The sequence below is a fragment of the Phoenix dactylifera genome, chromosome 6, assembly GCF_009389715.1.
Source record: "Phoenix dactylifera cultivar Barhee BC4 chromosome 6, palm_55x_up_171113_PBpolish2nd_filt_p, whole genome shotgun sequence".
Taxonomy (NCBI): domain Eukaryota; kingdom Viridiplantae; phylum Streptophyta; class Magnoliopsida; order Arecales; family Arecaceae; genus Phoenix; species Phoenix dactylifera.
In genome coordinates this window covers 15,486,334-15,504,888 of record NC_052397.1, presented here as the reverse complement: position 1 = coordinate 15,504,888, position 18,555 = coordinate 15,486,334, and the positions used below count along the sequence as shown (strand labels likewise).

The 18,555-nt window shown below is 36.8% G+C and overlaps 2 protein-coding genes and 1 long non-coding RNA gene across 3 annotated transcripts; 1 reads left to right on the top strand and 2 right to left on the bottom strand.

Moving 5' to 3' along the window:
- Positions 1 to 456: 456 nt before the first annotated feature.
- LOC120111090 lies at positions 457 to 4,997 on the top strand. The gene is made up of 2 exons (XR_005512258.1): positions 457 to 804; positions 3,386 to 4,997. It is a non-coding gene; the product is annotated as an uncharacterized LOC120111090 (long non-coding RNA).
- Positions 4,995 to 7,910, bottom strand: LOC103696104 (UDP-arabinopyranose mutase 1-like). The gene is made up of 4 exons (XM_008777635.3): positions 7,566 to 7,910; positions 6,246 to 6,496; positions 5,991 to 6,159; positions 4,995 to 5,584 (listed from the first exon to the last, which is right to left on the bottom strand). The coding sequence occupies exons 1-4, from the start codon at positions 7,899 to 7,901 to the stop codon at positions 5,228 to 5,230; spliced, it is 1,113 nt and encodes a 370-aa protein (XP_008775857.2). The 5' UTR covers positions 7,902 to 7,910; the 3' UTR covers positions 4,995 to 5,227.
- Positions 7,911 to 11,633: 3,723 nt separating this feature from the next.
- LOC103696100 (cytochrome P450 85A-like) lies at positions 11,634 to 17,766 on the bottom strand. The gene is made up of 9 exons (XM_008777627.2): positions 17,540 to 17,766; positions 13,961 to 14,282; positions 13,402 to 13,551; positions 13,075 to 13,323; positions 12,890 to 12,976; positions 12,716 to 12,794; positions 12,415 to 12,521; positions 12,140 to 12,264; positions 11,634 to 11,775 (listed from the first exon to the last, which is right to left on the bottom strand). Exons 1-9 carry the CDS (start codon positions 17,728 to 17,730, stop codon positions 11,688 to 11,690), a joined length of 1,398 nt encoding a protein of 465 aa, XP_008775849.2. The 5' UTR covers positions 17,731 to 17,766; the 3' UTR covers positions 11,634 to 11,687.
- Positions 17,767 to 18,555: the final 789 nt, after the last annotated feature.

Genomic DNA, 18,555 nt, shown 5'->3' with positions numbered 1-18,555 from the left:
GTTTTGGATAAATTCATCCTTTGGGCAGCATGGCAAGAATTGATATGAATACCATGAGAATAGATCCTGTTGAAAAAAAACTAGACCCTACTCAATATGACTTGATCCGAAATGAAAATGAGTTCAATTCAATTAAAATTCACCTGAGGTGGTCAACAAGTGAAAGGTATGAATGAAAACAGGAGTCAATGCTCAAGAGGTGAAGGTTCCTAGTATAACAGTAGAGTTAATCTTTGCCATGCAAAGATAATATCTGAGATGAAAAATTATCATGCGAAAATAGACCCCTCAACATTCCCATTCTAATAACAGAGGTAATGTTTACTCGACCCATGATTTAATCACTAATGAACTAATGATTAAATCCAATAACCCAATGGGCTTTAATAATAGTAGAGTAGCTTCATTAGGCCCGTATTGTTCTTGGGCCTCGCAACGTTCACTTTAGCAAAATTTCATAGCTAGACACTAACATGTGCCGGTTGCGAGAAATTAGGGTTCAGGGTTTCGGCCTCCGGAAACGCGGCGCCAACGGTGTGGTTCCTTTGGAAGTTGGGCTTGTTTGATCCGATGGGATGCGGTTAGTATTCGGGGCAGCTCTGAAACCGTGTCGAATTCCATCAAAATCGAAACTTTCCTTTACCTTTTGGGTTTCCACCCCTCGATCCCACCACCCCGAGCAATCCCCTTCTGAGTTCGACATGGACGACGCCGGAGAGAAGCTCGAAGACTACACCGTCGTCAAGGAAGGGGAGGCCGAGATAATTGCATTCCGGCAGCAGCGTCTTCTATAACGACGCCCAGGTGCCGGCTTCGCATCCCTCCCCTTTGTTTCCTCTTTTTTCGTTCGTTTTTTTAGCAGTTCCCGTGTTGTTTTGGGTTCTTTGTCTGGTTTTGCTAAAGTTTGGTTCGTTTTGCTTGATTTTGTTGTTTTCGTGAAGAAAAGTTGTTCTTTTTCCATTGATATCAATGTGAATCGCTGGTTAGATGCTGAACTAGTTCTATTGTTTATGGCTGAGACATCTACGTCCTTCGGAATTTTTTTCTTTGATATCTTTAGAAAAAACCTGATAAGTATTACCTCTAATTCTGAGCTATGTGACAATTGTGGAACAAATGAGAGCGAGTTAGATTCTGTGTTTACTAAATGCATCAGTTGTAAAAAAGGCTAGCATTGTAAAATTATGACCTTGCATTAGTTTTTCCTTTAGCCAATGAGATAGATAACTACTTTTCCTAATTGCAAGCTTCTTGCTTTGGCTAAACTGGACATGCTACTGGATAAATTGATATTTTACAATTTTTGAGCCATTCCATAAAGCTTTCCATGGGATTGCAATCTTGACCTGATGGTAGGGTTTGTTGTGTCCAAGAATGTTAGTTCACTAGATCAAAGTTTCATGGAATTAGTCACATTTTGGTCTGGACTTTCCTGGTCCTAATTTTAAATTCTTCATTCATGACTTACTGTTTGATCTGCTGCTCAATTCTGGAGGCAATGATAATAGGTGAGTCTCTATATTTAGCTCTCTTTCTCTCTCTCTCTCTCTCTCTCTCAAAAAGGAAAAAGACAAGTTTATCTTTAGTTTGGAGGATGCTTTATGAATCGTTGTATCCATTGTTGGCAGAGGGTTCTTTCACATGGGAAGGTTGCTGAAAACTAGAAGTGGTTCTTTTAGTTCTGAAACCTATTTGGGATGACTTTGAGTTGGGCCCATAGTGCAAATAGAGCCTTTCATCTCTCTTAGAGCTAGTTTTGGCAGAATCCATCAACCCAGATGACAACCTGACAGCTCTGCAGGAAACTTATCAAGACCTCAGCCAAAATGAGCCAAAGGTTTAATAGCTGCTCAGACAGCTGCCATGGGCTGTCTATAAGTCCATTTCTCTGCAGAATGGAGAGACAATGAGTCCAGAAAATAGAAGAAAATTCAAAAAGAAAAGAAAAGAAGAAATCCAGATTAGATCTCCAATATTCTCCTCTCTTTCTAAGCATCTTCTTGTCCATTTTAAATTCTTATACAGCTAATTGGGAGCCTAATACACCTTAATGATCTGAGATTGGACCCTTAACTTTTTGAGAGCATGCTCTGGATCTTATTGTACTCTCTGCATGAGAATTTTTGATGCACTTGCCACGAGTGTTTTTGGAGGTAGATTCATAGCTCTACATCGAGAATCCTTGGATTATAAGCTGAAATTCGGCTGAAATTTTCTATAGGAAGAGAATTTGTTATCTTGCTGTCCCAAAAGGCCACAATAGCCTATAACATTTTGTTTGATAATAATTCTGTATGTGTTAATTTTCATTGAATGGAGAATTTTGTTATCTTGCTTTTCAGAAAGCCCAGGGCAGCCCATAAAATTTAGCTTGATGACTATAATCCTTGCTTTGTTTGGTTTAGATTTAACACTTATATGTAGAACTCGTGCTAGCTACCACAAGACAAGCATATACTCAATCTACCAACTCCATTAGCATTTCACCTCATCCTCACTGAGCAATCAAATAATTCTTCACAACTGCAACCACATCAAATCCTTTAATCATGGATAACTGATGAGCGAAAACCGTGATCAACCTTTCAACCATCACTTCATCTATTACTTCTTGTACTGCATCTTTAGATTCCATATCTAAAGTGCCCATCACTTCACCAAGTAGAAGAGTTCTAGGGTCCTCGAGAATTAACATTGCGGTTGCTATGTGTTCCCTCTTCCAATACACAAGCTATGCTGGTCTGGATCATGACATTCAACATGGGTTTTTGGCTTACCAAGCCTGTCTATCATCTAGGCTAACTGATCTTGAAGTTTTCAATTTCAACTCCATATGACAAATTTGATCTACAAAAAGAAAAAGAAAACTCCATATGACAAAATCTTGTTGGATCGAGGATACTGAAAACTTTTTGATGAACCGATAACCGTAGATTTTCCACTCCCACTCTCTCAAACTAGCACAACATTCCATGCAAGAAATTTTAGATCATAATCCACTACAACAATGCCAAGACTAGAAGAGGAGCATATCATGAATGATCAAAATATGAGTGATATGAAATGAACTGATTTTTAAAAAAAAATTGTTGGACCTGCAGAACTACCTTTTCTACTGAGGAAAAAGATGGGAATTCTCGTCATTTCATTTCACACGAAAATGAGTTTCAAAAAAAAATTACGTCCCATAGTATCAAGAAAAGCATATGAAGAGTATATATATATATATATATATAGTACCATAAATTGCTCGTATGCCTTATCATTTCTAAACTTACCTTGTTGCATGTGGACTCTTGTGATTTAAATACATTTAAATCTGTTTGCTCCAAAAAGTACCTTTAACTTTGATAGTGTACATTCCCATGGAGATGTTCAAGCACAGGTCCCTGAAGATATACACATCCAGACGAGTTAAGACACTGATATGCCTCCACCTCAATGTCTCCCTTGCATTTGCTGACACTGTACCCTCATCTTTGCCTGAATCAAAATTTTTACTACTGCCCTCTAAACAAGTAGAAGAAAGCCAACTCGCTTCAACAACCTCGAATTTAGCAAAAAGATTCAATTTTTACCTCTTCGACGCACTTAGATAAGATTGCAACAATGGAAGACGAAGCCGGGAATCCATGAGGATCATAACGCTTCGGCTCCCCTCGAGAGTTCACCGACGGTATGAACTCCTTATAAACCCTTATTTTTATAAAAAACTTTTTAATTTTTTTTTTAAAATAAAATATAAGATATTTTTTTATTTTTTTGTTGGTCATACTTTTCGTGTTTCTCTTTGTGTCGACGGATGTTGGAAATTTCAAAACCGGATCACTTCGACGTACAAGAAACAGTGGTTTGAATGAAAATAAAGCAGGCTACAAGACTAACGAGAATTTCTTGCAAGAATTGAAGCAGCTGATTCCTTAGCTTAGGATAAATCTACATATCTATGGCAAAACCTGGACCAAATGCATTTTTCTGGGAAGTTCTAATAGCTGCCATGTTAATCAAATTTGACCTGCAATTCAGAAAATTCAAAGATGTATGCTACCGAAGTAAATAATTAGAAAGGAGTCGAGATTGACAACAAGAAAACTCCACTGATGTTAAATACTCATGTGAAAGTTGCTCAAACATTGTTTGGTTAAGCATACTCCCAATGCATAAAAAAAATGTAGCCCATAGGCACCATAGAGCACCAAGTGAATCAGTTGATGGTGTAGGTTTTGATCTGTTACTTCTCCAACCTAGAAGAGATGTGAAGAAGGCAATTCTGCCAGTGTTCTTTTCTCTGTGCCTGGGAGATGTTGATATCTCAGGAGCTAGACATCTCTATGGCACCAATTATGACCTCACGACCGTCGCTACATTTTATAATTGATGAAACAATTGATTTGCAACGAATGCCAGTGAGACAAAAGGATCCGTTTCTGACTGTATTTAGTGAACAGAATAGATATTGTCAGTCCAAGAAGTCCCAAATTCTCCAGTTAAGACTACCGTACCGATGATCCATGTCCTGAAACCAGCTGAAAGAAGCGAAGGGCAGTGGTCCGCTGCTCGAGAAAAAGGTTCCATACAAGATCATGCGATGTCTGGTGTTCACTAAAGATCAAATCCTAGTCCTTAAAGAAATGGTCCCCTGCTCACTAGAGATCAAATTCTAGGGGCCGGTTCTGCAAATTGAATGGACAGGACTATCTTGCTGTAAAATGCACCAATGTCATAGCTAACATTGCAGTGCCGTTCCATCAACCTGAGAGCTTAAAGTCATGCTAGCTTAACAACTACCAAGCTGCCCAGCCAATGAAAATAGGGTAGGTCACCACAGAGTTGCAGGTCACATAACATTCAGAAAACAGAAGAGCAATATGAAATTTGAATGCATGCACAATAAAATTCAGAAAACAGAAAAGCTATATGAAATTCGAATGGATGCACATCCCATGTTTTCTATAGATCTTTTCCCCTGATCTTTAACAGTAGGCAAAAAAAAAAAAGAAGGGTTGCGTCAAGAACACAAGATTCATGACACCCTATAACGAGCTATCATATGAAATGATGTCTTACTGTCATCTCGAGAAATGAAAACACTGCATTAACCCAACCACTAAATGCATATTTTAAGCCTCTGCAATGACATTTTGAGAATGGTGGAGGAAATATTAGAGTTCATCTACAGTAGGCTAAAGTCTGACAAAACCGAAAGAAAAGGAATATAAATGATAATCTATTTCCCCTTGGCCGGGCCACCGGAGACGTCAGCAGCAGCAGAACCCACCTCTCCAGTAGGGTTATATTCATCCCAGGCCTCAATCCATGTCACCATGGCATCTGCTAGCTTGTTGAAGTACGGGTCTAGCTTCACAAGCCTTGCCCTAACCTGCTTGGAGAGCTCAATGTAGCATTCCCGAGCAGTGGTGCACTCCTTCGGAAACGTTGTGGATTGGAAAAAAGGGATTAGTTCTTCCTGCCAGAAGAGACCTTTGTACTCCTTTTTTAGGTTCTCAAAAGGGTTGCTTGCCTTGCTATGCCATAAGTAAGGCAGGCCAGTCTTGACTCCCAATCCCAAATGATCACAGACCACCTGCAAAATCACCACAATAGCAGTCTGCAATGTCAGAGATTATGTTTCCTAGAATTAGAGAACGTTTTGATCAACATTCGCTATCATATCAGCACGTTGGGTATGGAAGCCAGTTCTGCATGCTAACACTTGGTACGCTCTCTATACCGTGTACGAGTTTGATATTAATTGGTATGGTATAGTCGGTACATGCATATCCATCGGTAGGCAAACCATGGTTTTGATCATTGGTCGCTCTACCACAAAACCATCGAAGACATGCGCATGTCTTCATGACGTTCTACTCCATTATCAGAAGTAAGAATAACTACTTCGCGGAAAACAGAACTTGAAACCACAATGCTTTCAAAATCTAACTCAGAAATAAGATACCAGCACAATGCATGAAATGAAAAAAATGGCTGACCTTAACACACCATCCTGCCCACATATCATCATAACGACTAATAGGCTGGCCATCACCCATAAGTCCAAAGTAAATTGCAGGGCCAATCAGTTCACGGTTGAATGCCAGATTCATCCCGCACATCGGAAACAAGGTTCCCTTTGGAATTGTAAGAACTGCATCCACGTACCTATTCAAAAGACAAGCAACATAGAACGAGTATCAGAAGCAGTTTCAAACTTCTACGGTAATACCTCCCATGTCAGGATCTCTTACCTGGTATTTCTCTCACGAGGCTTGACAAGCTGAGTGGGTGCATCATAGTCCGGAATGTTGAGCCAAAGGCCATGAGAGACAGCAGTTTGAACGCCTTCACGGAGACTGAAAGGATATCCACGAACAAAGTCTGCACCTTCGCGGTAAGGATCATACAAAGTATTAAAGAAGAAAGGAGTCGAAGGGCTAAGGAGATTCTTTATATGCTGCTCAAGTGCATTGATCTCTTTGCCAGATGGATCCTTGGCAACCTATTCAAAAAATAAAAGAAAAAAAAGAGAGAGAACAGACACCATTTCTTAGTCTAACAAAAGGTCAATCATATTCAAACTAAGAATGAAGCATATGATAAAACCATCTGTTACTATTATGTGATATAGACTTAAAAAAGCATGGTCAAGTATCCAGTCGCATGGTATGAAGTCCCAACCTAAATTCCAGCTTGTGGGACTGTGGGTCACAGGAAGAGAAAACATCATGAAGGCCTTCTTTTTCTTTTTTTTCTTTTTCCTTCCTAAAGGATTCAGACTGTGGAGGTGTTGGGTTGATATGGACTATGCTCAAATGGGCTGCCCAGTCCGCAAACAATGCAGCCCCAAAGAATAGCATATAGGAAAGAAGCAAGAAGAAAGGATCCAGTAATAGCAAAACTTTTTTCATTAAACAAATAAGAAACGGACCGGGGGAGCCTCGCTACGTGGATTGTGGGTCTTCAAATAAAAAAATATCATGCAGGTGCCTTGCCCATAACGGAATTCAATTAATAGCATATATGAAACAGACGTATAAACTGAACAAGATAGTGCTGGTATTGCATCAACAACGATCTCTGAGATGCATGTCTCTGTTTCTTGCATGCTTCAAAAATTGAAAAGAACTTAAATGTTTAACTTGTCCGCAACTTATCACGTTGTGGTAGATCCATCAAGATGTTGATTCATTAAGTTGCAGGATATAACCAAACCGTAAGATAAGAAAACAACCTCCTTAAGCCAAAGAAGCTGGGTGTCCATGTCAACAACAAAGATCCTATGACAGATAATCTACAAGAAAATCCAAAGGGGGGGGGGTTTATTATAAAAAGAACATTTTTTAAGAGCAAGATGAAGTTTTTGATCTACAGAAGACATAACCAACCGCATATTTCCCCAAGATCGAACAAACAACAGCATCCCTCCCGGTCCTATTAGCGAACCAACCCATCGACGCTAATAAAGATCCCGCCTTTCTCCAAAACCCAAAACCCCAGCCCACCAGGAAACGGGCAACAGAGGAGGAAGGGAAGAAAAGGGAAGGGTTGATCATGAGACAAGGACTCACGAAGCAGTCGTCGTCGATGGTGAAGATGTACTTCTTCTTGGAGATGAGGAAGCCGAAGGAGCGGCAGGAGGAGTCCTTGAAGGAGATGCAGCTGGCCTTGGGGCCGAGGATGCGGTTGATGTCGTTGCGGTTGTAGAACTCGTAGTCGAAGCCGTCGGGGACACTGATGGTCCTGGAGGGGTCTCCGTCCTGGATGATGATGAGGTGGTAGGGCTGGAAGAAGGGGCGCCACCCCTCGAGGAAGTCCAGGCTCCGGATCGTCGGGATCACAATGTCCACCTCGTCCTTCAGCAATGCAGTGCTCCGGACCGCGTGGGAGCTTTCTCCGCCCGCCATTGCTCTCCAAAGATCCGACCTTGCTCGAGAGAGAGAGAGAGAGAGAGAGAGAGACGAGGAAGAAGAGGAGTCGTCCGAGGGGCGAGGGGAATCCATTTATAGACAAATGGAGAGGGGCACGTGTAAGGCGCGTGTGGCCCAACATTTCCTGTAATTTATGTTAGAGAGTTCTTTGGATCGGGGTTGTATCTTTTGCGCCATGAAAGGATTCACCTCCCTTTATACGAATAACCGTTGGATTGAACAATGCACAGATCGCAAAGCAATCTGAACTCTTTCATCAGTCTGTATGGCACAGATCTCGAAGCAACCAGTAGATGACCCAACGGTGAAATCCTGTGCAATTTAATTTCCATCACCATTCCATATTAACTCCTTTCATACTTGTCCACAATTATTGCAGGGGCTGAACTTGAATTAATGGTGGCCAAGGAAGGATGCAGGGTTACGTTTTTCTATTTTTATTTTTATGCATTGCATATCTATCCATGAAATCTATGCTAAGATTTTTGGATTTTTTAAAGATTCTGTGGAACTTCTGAGATGAAAATATCTTTAGATTTTTGTCAGCATCGTCGCTCTTTTATTGATAAAATTTTTTATTTAGCTGAAATATGGCTAATTAATAGAATTCTTCTTTTCTTGTGGCTACTTGATGGGGACATCAGAGCCCTTCATCCAGATGATCCTGAGCCCCCGGATTGAGTCAGACCCGTTTATTTGCATATTTATTTTATTTATTTTATTTCTGGATTCATTTGCATTTTAGGGCTTATTTGTATTATTTGTGGGCTTATTAGGAGTTATTTTTGTGTAAGGAGGTTTTATGTTAATTGTCTTTATTTGGCCCTATATATAGGGGACTATTTTCATGATTAGGATTTTAATGAATGATTAAGAATTTCTTTTCCCCCACATCTTATTCTTCTTTTTCCTCCTCCTCCCATTCTCTTCTTCCTGTGTCTCTAGAACCTCTTCTTCCTTCTCCCTCTCTTGTTCTTCCTTCTTCTCCTCTTTCCCCGCAATAGTCCTGCATCACTACTCATATAGCAAATAACCTATTTGTTCCTCTAATTTTTCTATTTAGGTGAGGTTGGGATGTTTAGTGTATTTTTTGTTTCATTTTTCTTATTTTATGGATGCCCCTAGTTAGTTATATGTAGAAAAAAGATAAAAATTTAAAATATAAAAGCCGTTTTATTCAAAACTCTAATTATTTTATCTATCCTACCTCGTACCTTGGAGCGTATTGTTTTTATAGAAAGAAATGTACTTTCACATCTTTTTAACTCAAAATGACTGAAAAAAGGAAAGATTCTTTTTTTAGGATACTCCGAGATGGAGTGGGGCCTGTAGCTCAGAGAATTAGAGCATGTGGCGAACAATAGTGTCAGGGGTTCAAATCCCTCCTCGCTCACAACCTTCCAATAAAGGAAGGGATTTTCTTTTACCCTTCAAGGTAGAAAAATTATATTTGAGATCGCAAACCCAAAGCTATTGAACTTTGGTATGGTCTTCTATCGAAATGGATATATATAGATAATATTAAAATCCATTCAATGCCTATATAAAGAGTTTCCTTTCAATAATAATAATTTAATAAAAAAACATTATGATATTTTTTTTGAATTACAACTATATTCTTATTTTAAAATTCAAAAAGTATCTCAATAGTCGAAATGCATTAATTGTTTTTTTTCCAAATGGGTTACATGCCAATTAACTTCGAGCCCACCATCAACTATTTATAGCTCTTCTCTCTATGGATTTAAAGAGTGGGGAAGAAGAATACAAGGAAAAATGGAAGAGAAACTTAGGGTTCACTTGGCTCCCTTCCTCTCCTCGATCAGCAAGTCAAAACCCTAGAAAAAGAGTTCCCTCAAATCCGACCAGAGTAAACCCTAAGCTCATCGAATTGGAGCCAAGACGACACTGATTTTGCTCCATTCTTGACCTCTTTCCAGTTTTTCTTTTTTTTAACTTTTGATGTTTGTAAGAGAGTAAGATACAAGATGGTGATTTGAGTAATGGTGGGGAGGGGCGCCACACACACACACACACATGAATATATATATATGTAAATATATATTGATATATGTATGCATATTTACTTATAAATGGTCATATATGTATATATGTAAATGTGTATATGCGCGCACACACACACACAAACACATATATTATCATGTATATATAAATATATATGTATATATACATATAGATATGTATATAAATATATATATATATCTGCAAAAGTGTGTATATATATATTTATATACATATATGTCCATATCATAATTTTATATTATTATTATTATATTAATTATTATATTATGATAATATATGATATTTTTATTATAATATTATTATAATATACAATTAATAGTATAAAAGATAAGATATTATATTATATTATATGGTTATATTATAATAGTATTATATTATTACTAATTATATATTATAATGTTTAAAAATATTATATTATAATCTATTATTAGATTAGATTCTAATTCGTTATATTATCTTATATTACAATATTATTATATTATGTTGTAATATATATTTTGTTATGTTATAATTATAATAATGTTATATTATATTGTAGTAATATTGTACTATTAATAATATTGTACTATTAATAATATAGTACTATATTATATCATATCATATTATTTTATGTTATTATGCTATAGTATTCAATATTAAATTACACTATATTAAAATAATATTACACAAAATAATAATATTTTAATATATAATAATATATAATATTATATTGTATTATACTCCACTTTGCAATACTATGCAATATTCTTTATTATCATTTTATCACAGTGGCCACGATTTTTTTTGGATATTTGGATCTAGATATGGCAAATGGTGAAATCAACATGTCCGATCAACCCAAATTCATTGTGCTTATTCATACACATGAAATTCAGATCAACCTAATTTCGTTGCGCTTATTCATATACATGAGAATCTTATGCAATCTTTGTCCAGTTATCTGGATCCGGATATGGTGAATGGTGAAATCAGTGTATTGGATGAACCCAATTTCATTGTGCTTATTCATATACGTGAAAAATCTTATCTATATCGCAGTCAGCTGGATTGTGATTACATGATAAAATGTGATCCTTGTTTCACCAATCTGGCTTTCATTTTTCACTTTTAGTTTGTTCGGTAATTATCAACAATTTTTAATAGGTTACAGGTGATTGGCCTCAGACCTAGCATGTGTTGTGTTTCTTTTATGTTTTGATATTCTCCTTTGGCTCTGCCTAATAGCCATCTAGTATTTACAGAAATTAAGGCCCGGTATCAGAATTAAACTTACTCATACAGCTTCTCACTTAATTCTAGAAAGGAATTCTTAGGTTTCTAATATAGTTTTTTTCTGCAGTACTTTTACATGCTTGGGGATTAGAATTGTGTACTGGATAGTTTTTTGCTGCTTTGGATTTTCTTTAGATCATTCCTCATAGTGAGGCAGACCTGATAGGTTAAAAGGCTTGTGGTGGGGAAAAAACCTAAAAAAAATCCTGCCATTATGTGGTAAATTCGGGACATGATCTGTAATGTCTGATGCTGTCTGGAAAAAAAAAATCCTGACAGTATGTGCTGTATCATTACCATTGTTGTGGTTAGCTTCTAATGACATACAAGTTGTGCAGCTAGGAAGAGAAGAACGTTAGATATATGATGGTAGTTTTCTTCTTATTGTTTGAGATAAAGAAAACGGGCAGACATTTGCCTTCGGTTGTTTGGCAGTACAATATGAATTCAGTAATCCCATATCCGGATATGAAGTCCATTGGGGGCTTCAACTCTTGGAAATTTCAGTAATTTAGTGCTTCCAACTTCTTCCCATCTGCAACAATAACATCCATAGAATGATATGATCAATGAACACTATCTCATAAAAAAGAAGAAAAAAGTAAAGGTAAATATGTATAAATGACCAGAATTTGTTCTCAAAAATGGATATAAGACCAGAATTTGATTGAAGCAGCATTGGAAAATGAGGGCTAGTGCTGTCTTCATTATTAAGATGTAATATAATTAAGGTGAGGAATGTACTGCAAGCACTTTCTTTTATGGCTTAACCTGCTATTGAATTTGGGAGCTAAACTAAAAGATCAACATTTAGCCATGCATGGTTTTTAGATAGTCCGCTTCATCATCAACAATATCCAGTTTTGAGGAAGTTAAAAATCAAAATAATGGGGCCACACCTGTATTTAGTCACAAAATGATGAAGAAACGTTGAAACTTCCACTATCCCCAGTTCTTTCCCCGGGCATAGCCTACCACCTCCCCCAAATACCAGGAAGTGTTGGTGAGACTCCATGCTATTATCCTATCCATGGCAACGGGGTTAAACCAGTGAGTGAAGCTTCAGTAGTAATTTCAAAAGGGAGTTCAATGCAGTGATTGTAAGAGAAAAGTGGATCGTTGAAAAAAAGACGATAATTGCAAAATATCAGTAGCATGTCTCATGCTCGCTTACCAGCCATCTCCAAGGATTGAAGTCCAGTGGTTGGGGATACATAGAGGGGTCATAGTTGATCTCCCTCGTGTAAACATATATTCTCCACCCTTTCGGAATAACGTATCCTGATACAAGTAAAGTATATGGCATTGAGGATCAGCAATCTGCTTTTTTTTGCTATAAAAGAAAGCAAAATCTAAAATACTGTAAAGATTATAAATTGCCTCAGATGCAGTTTCTGAGACCAGAAACCAGAGAGTGCATCAAAGCTAAGATGGCTTGCTCATCTCATTTTACTCGACTCAGTTGCTTGACCAACCTTTCAGTTCTACATCTTTAGTTGTTTGCCTCAGCACCCCGTTAACGACTGTGGCTAATCTGAGAGTTTCAAAGATTACCTGCAAGAAGTATAATAAAAAGATTGATCTATAATGCCCATGCACTGCCTACGTTGCAGACTAAAGAAACTCCCATGTTGAACTCATCAACTAACCGCACGAGTAAAATTCATAGATTTGTAATCGTTCCAGTCTAACTTCTCCTCAGGCGACTTCCTATTTCTGATGGCAAATTGCTCATTCTAGAAGTGGAGGCAGTCAAGTTATCAGAAACAAGAATGTGAAGGCAGTGAAAAGGCTAAAAAGATAAGTAAAACCACATCATTAACATTTTTCTTACTCTTATTTCTTCAAGAGCTCTTGGGTGATCATACAGGTACTTGATAGTCATCATTGTAGTAGTAGAAACAGTTTCGAACCCCGAATAGACCATGGTAATGACCAGATCGATAATCTGCTCATCACTGAATTTTGTTTCCGTGGCATCGTCACCTCTCAGGAGGGAGTTGAGCATGTCATCCTGGGAGCTTGGTGAGGCTTTTCTCTCCTTGATTATTTTTTCGAGTATGCTCACGATCTTCCTTCTTGCCTGCAGAAATGGTTGTTGGTATGGAAATACAAGCAGCCAGGTAATAAGATGAGAAGAGGTGCCAGAAAACCATGTTACCTGGAACCCGCGATGATAATTTGTACCCGGGAAATTTATAGGCAAGGACAGAGTTCCTATAACAAGGTTCATGAGCTCTGATTTGAGTTCCTTGGTAGTCACATCATCTCGAATGCCAACAATCTGCTTCAAGGTTGAGAGCAACCACAACTGCAAAGGAAGAGCAAAAAAAATGCCATCTTTCAAATTTTCATAGAATTTGATTACGTAAGACTGCTGCTAAAGCATAGTAAGTTTTTTTCTTCTTTTTTTTTGGGTCAGGTTTCAGTTCTAATTGCTAGCTGGAGCAGGGTCCTAGACTGAGGCTTCCACTGGTCAAAGAAGTTGCAAAGCATAACAAGAACAGAGCTAGCTAGGAGTCCTTTTCTGGAGTTGTAGCTTCCCAAATCTCCATGTCCTCTCAGTCTCTGAAAGTGGTGTCTGTGATTCAGTGCCATGGGGTCCTTTGTTTCTTAGGTATTGAAGTTAAAACCAGATACAGAGCTAAACTGATTAGTAAAGCCATCTTTAGAGCTAAAAGAGTTTCTGTGGTTCAATTAGGTGGTGTAGTCCTACCAACCTCCTCGGTCTTCGCCTGGATATCAATGACTTTGCCACTCCAGCTGCTGAGATGGGTTCTCATGAATTCATCAAACTCCGACATTAGTCGCTCTTTGACCATATTGGGACCAATGCGGCTGAGCATGGCACTCCTTTCAGACTTGTGGAGAGCACCATGAACACATGAAATGTTCCATTTACCCATCAAATCCTGCATGGATTTCGGATAGCCGGGGACAAGGCCCTTCCCTTCATTCATAAGAATGTATCTGTTGAGCTCTGGATCCAGGCAAATTACCGTAGGACTTCCCAACATGTGTGTTTTGAACAAATCCCCATACCTGTGAAGGACAAAAGTAGGTTTGAACTGAAGTATAAGAAACCTGCCCTCCCAATAAGATTGTGAGAGCTGCAAATTAAGTACAGAAGTCAACCGTAAGGTGGTATTTGGTGACCTAAATAGGATCGCTATGGTGATCTTAGACCACCGGTGATCTTCATCTTAGGGTAACCCGATGCTTGATGATCTATAATCACCGCATTTGATATACCATATTGCAATGATTAAAGGTCCTTAGTTATCTACGAATAACTTGTTTAGTATACTATGTGAATCTAAAATCACTAAAACTACCCTCGATATATTCTATATCTTTGCAACCACTAAATAAAATTCTCAAATAAATCACAGGAAAACATGCAAGAATGGCTAGCAACAGATCCATGCGGTTTATGTGTAGAATTGTTTGGACGAGCTAGTTATAATTTGATGGCAAAATTATTAATCCTATAAAAATATGTTACCTGTTGTTATAGAATTAATATTTACTTTGATTAGAAAAATAAGGTAAATAGAGTAATACATTAAATAATTTCCTAATACAAATATAAGGTACAATAATATATTTTTACTATAATTATAAAAATATAATTGAATAATAATACAATAATAATATGATTAATAATATATTTAATATAATATATATTATGAATACTATTTATGTAATACCAACATAATATAATATATATAATATTGATATACCAATTTTTCTTGCTAGACTAGAGAGCATTTTTGCTGTCTAATTTTTTCTCAAGATTGCTGATCGGAGGTGTTCTTGGAAACCCAACTTTAAGGATGGATTTAAGATCATTGATTTGGACGGTGATTACAAGACTTAGAGGTGATGTGGGATCACTTTCACATAGGACCACCGAGATGCAACTAAATACAGTGATCTCAAATAAAATTCTCAAATAAATCATAGGAAAACATGCAAGAATGGCTAGCAACAGATCCATGCGGTTTATGTGTAGAATTGTTTGGACGAGCTAGTTATAATTTGATGGCAAAATTATTAATCCTATAAAAATATGTTACCTGTTGTTATAGAATTAATATTTACTTTGATTAGAAAAATAAGGTAAATAGAGTAATACATTAAATAATTTCCTAATACAAATATAAGGTACAATAATATATTTTTACTATAATTATAAAAATATAATTGAATAATAATACAATAATAATATGATTAATAATATATTTAATATAATATATATTATGAATACTATTTATGTAATACCAACATAATATAATATATATAATATTGATATACCAATTTTTCTTGCTAGACTAGAGAGCATTTTTGCTGTCTAATTTTTTCTCAAGATTGCTGATCGGAGGTGTTCTTGGAAACCCAACTTTAAGGATGGATTTAAGATCATTGATTTGGACGGTGATTACAAGACTTGGAGGTGATGTGGGATCACTTTCACATAGGACCACCGAGATGCAACTAAATACAGTGATCTCAAATAAAATTCTCAAATAAATCATAGGAAAACATGCAAGAATGGCTAGCAACAGATCCATGCGGTTTATGTGTAGAATTGTTTGGACGAGCTAGTTATAATTTGATGGCAAAATTATTAATCCTATAAAAATATGTTACCTGTTGTTATAGAATTAATATTTACTTTGATTAGAAAAATAAGGTAAATAGAGTAATACATTAAATAATTTCCTAATACAAATATAAGGTACAATAATATATTTTTACTATAATTATAAAAATATAATTGAATAATAATACAATAATAATATGATTAATAATATATTTAATATAATATATATTATGAATACTATTTATGTAATACCAACATAATATAATATATATAATATTGATATACCAATTTTTCTTGCTAGACTAGAGAGCATTTTTGCTGTCTAATTTTTTCTCAAGATTGCTGATCGGAGGTGTTCTTGGAAACCCAACTTTAAGGATGGATTTAAGATCATTGATTTGGACGGTGATTACAAGACTTGGAGGTGATGTGGGATCACTTTCACATAGGACCACCGAGATGCAACTAAATACAGCGATCTCAAATAAAATTCTCAAATAAATCATAGGAAAACATGCAAGAATGGCTAGCAACAGATCCATGCGGTTTATGTGTAGAATTGTTTGGACGAGCTAGTTATAATTTGATGGCAAAATTATTAATCTTATAAAAATATGTTACCTGTTGTTATAGAATTAATATTTACTTTGATTAGAAAAATAAGGTAAATAGAGTAATACATTAAATAATTTCCTAATACAAATATAAGGTACAATAATATATTTTTACTATAATTATAAAAATATAATTGAATAATAATACAATAATAATATGATTAATAATATATTTAATATAATATATATTATGAATACTATTTATGTAATACCAACATAATATAATATATATAATATTGATATACCAATTTTTCTTGCTAGACTAGAGAGCATTTTTGCTGTCTAATTTTTTCTCAAAATTGCTGATCGAAGGTGTTCTTGGAAACCCAACTTTAAGGATGGATTTAAGATCATTGATTTGGATGGTGATTACAAGACTTGGGGGTGATGTGGGATCACTTTCACATAGGACCACCGAGATGCAACTAAATACAACGATCTCATCACCTGCACATATATCATCCTTGATCTTGGAGTCATCAGTCCATACCAAAAGCCCTCAAAATCTTGTGGAAAGATATGATTAGTATGCTTAAATTTCATTTGCAGAAAAAAAGGGGTATTTAGATGTCTAAAATAGAGTCTCAAAGCTATAGATATAGCTGATAAGGCCCAGAGTAGCTTTAGAAAAAGAGAAGCCAAGAAGAACGGGAACAGAACTTGTAAGTACCTGCAGCATCAGTAGTAACAGTAATGAAAAATTTCATTTAGCAGATGCTTATATAGGAAATGGAGCACAGAACAGCTTCAACAAGACAAACTAGCTTCTACTATGAACCATTTGTTTGGAAGTCGACATCTAAACTCTACTTAGGATGAAATGACTGCAAGAAAACCATCAATCCACACCCCCTCCCCCTCCACATACACACATGTACACACACACACACACACACACACACACACACACACAGAGAGAGAGAGAGAGAGAGAGAGAGAGAGAGAGAGAGAGAGAGATTATAAAATGTTTCTCATAGAATGCCATGGATGAAAGGACACACCGTAATTCATATTTCTATTAATGAAAGAGATTTCTTCTTTAGTCTCACAAAATTTGCAATTACCAACTACAATATTACCTAGCTCTCTGCTTCTTCATGAAGTCGGGGCCTTGCTTCAGAAACTGTGTGGTCTCCCCAAACACTGGCCACCCCATGGTACCTGGCGGCAGCCCCTTCTTCTTGTACCTCACCTCATTCCATTTCAACAAGCCACAGCAAATAATCAGTAGCCCAAGAGCCAGACCAAGAACCAACTCCAAGACCACCATCTTTCCACCCTAAGAGCTCTCAAAGCAAATCAAAAGGTCCAGAAATTGGATGGGTTGTTTGTGCACTCCTCTACCTTGAGTTGCATGGAAATATATAGGCCTCTATGCATCCAGCAGTTGCATGGAATCCGATCCTTGCCTAATAAAAGCGTATCAAAAAATGTGTAATGGCATATCTCCGACGATATAGTTGTAAAGTTGTGAATAGAAATAAAGATTGTGGCATTTAATTCTCATGCATAACTCTATATGTATTTGGACAATCTCACACATGATTCTAGGGCAGGTCATAAATAACAAATGAAGATTTTGGTACATAATTCTTGTGCATATATTGTGGCTTTTAATTCTTGCTATGCGAGGACCCGTGCGGATGTGTGTTTAGTCTCACATCGGTTATTTGCTAGGTAAATCTTGAATACTTATACAGGTTCAAGGAACCTAAATAATACTTTCTAGCTAGCCATTTTGAATGAGGTCCTGAGTTGTTACAAATGGTATCAGAGCGGACCCGGCCCATAACCCATGTGAACTAGGGGACACTGCAGTACAAATTCCTTGGAGCTGACCACGAACCGATTATGGTATTTGATTTGAACCTTTAGCCTGATGAGAATGTCAGGGCTTGAACGGGAGGAGTATGTGAGGACTCGTGCGGGCGTGTGTTTAGTCCCACATCGGTTATTTGCTAGATAGAGCTTGGGTACTTATACAAGATCGAGGAAACCAAATAATATCTTCCGGCTAGCCATTTTGGATGAGGTCTTAGGTTGTTACAAATGGTATCAGAGTGGACCTGACCAATAACTTATGTGGACTAAAGGA

Bases quoted from the DNA above. Each gene is read 5' to 3' on its own strand.
- LOC103696104 (XM_008777635.3), bottom strand. From the start codon at position 7,901: ATGGCGGGCGGAGAAAGCTCCCACGCGGTCCGGAGCACTGCATTGCTG. The intron at 6,160-6,245 runs GTAAGAGATCCT...TCTTTTGAATAG, and splicing joins CCTCGTGAGAGAAATACCAG to GTACGTGGATGCAGTTCTTA. The intron at 5,585-5,990 runs GTCAGCCATTTT...GTGATTTTGCAG, and splicing joins GGGCAGGATGGTGTGTTAAG to GTGGTCTGTGATCATTTGGG.
- LOC103696100 (XM_008777627.2), bottom strand. From the start codon at position 17,730: ATGGTGGTCTTGGAGTTGGTTCTTGGTCTGGCTCTTGGGCTACTGATT. The intron at 14,283-17,539 runs GTAATATTGTAG...TGTCCTTCACAG, and splicing joins ATGAAGAAGCAGAGAGCTAG to GTATGGGGATTTGTTCAAAA. The intron at 12,977-13,074 runs GTAAGAAAAATG...CTCCACTTCTAG, and splicing joins GAGCTCTTGAAGAAATAAGA to AATGAGCAATTTGCCATCAG.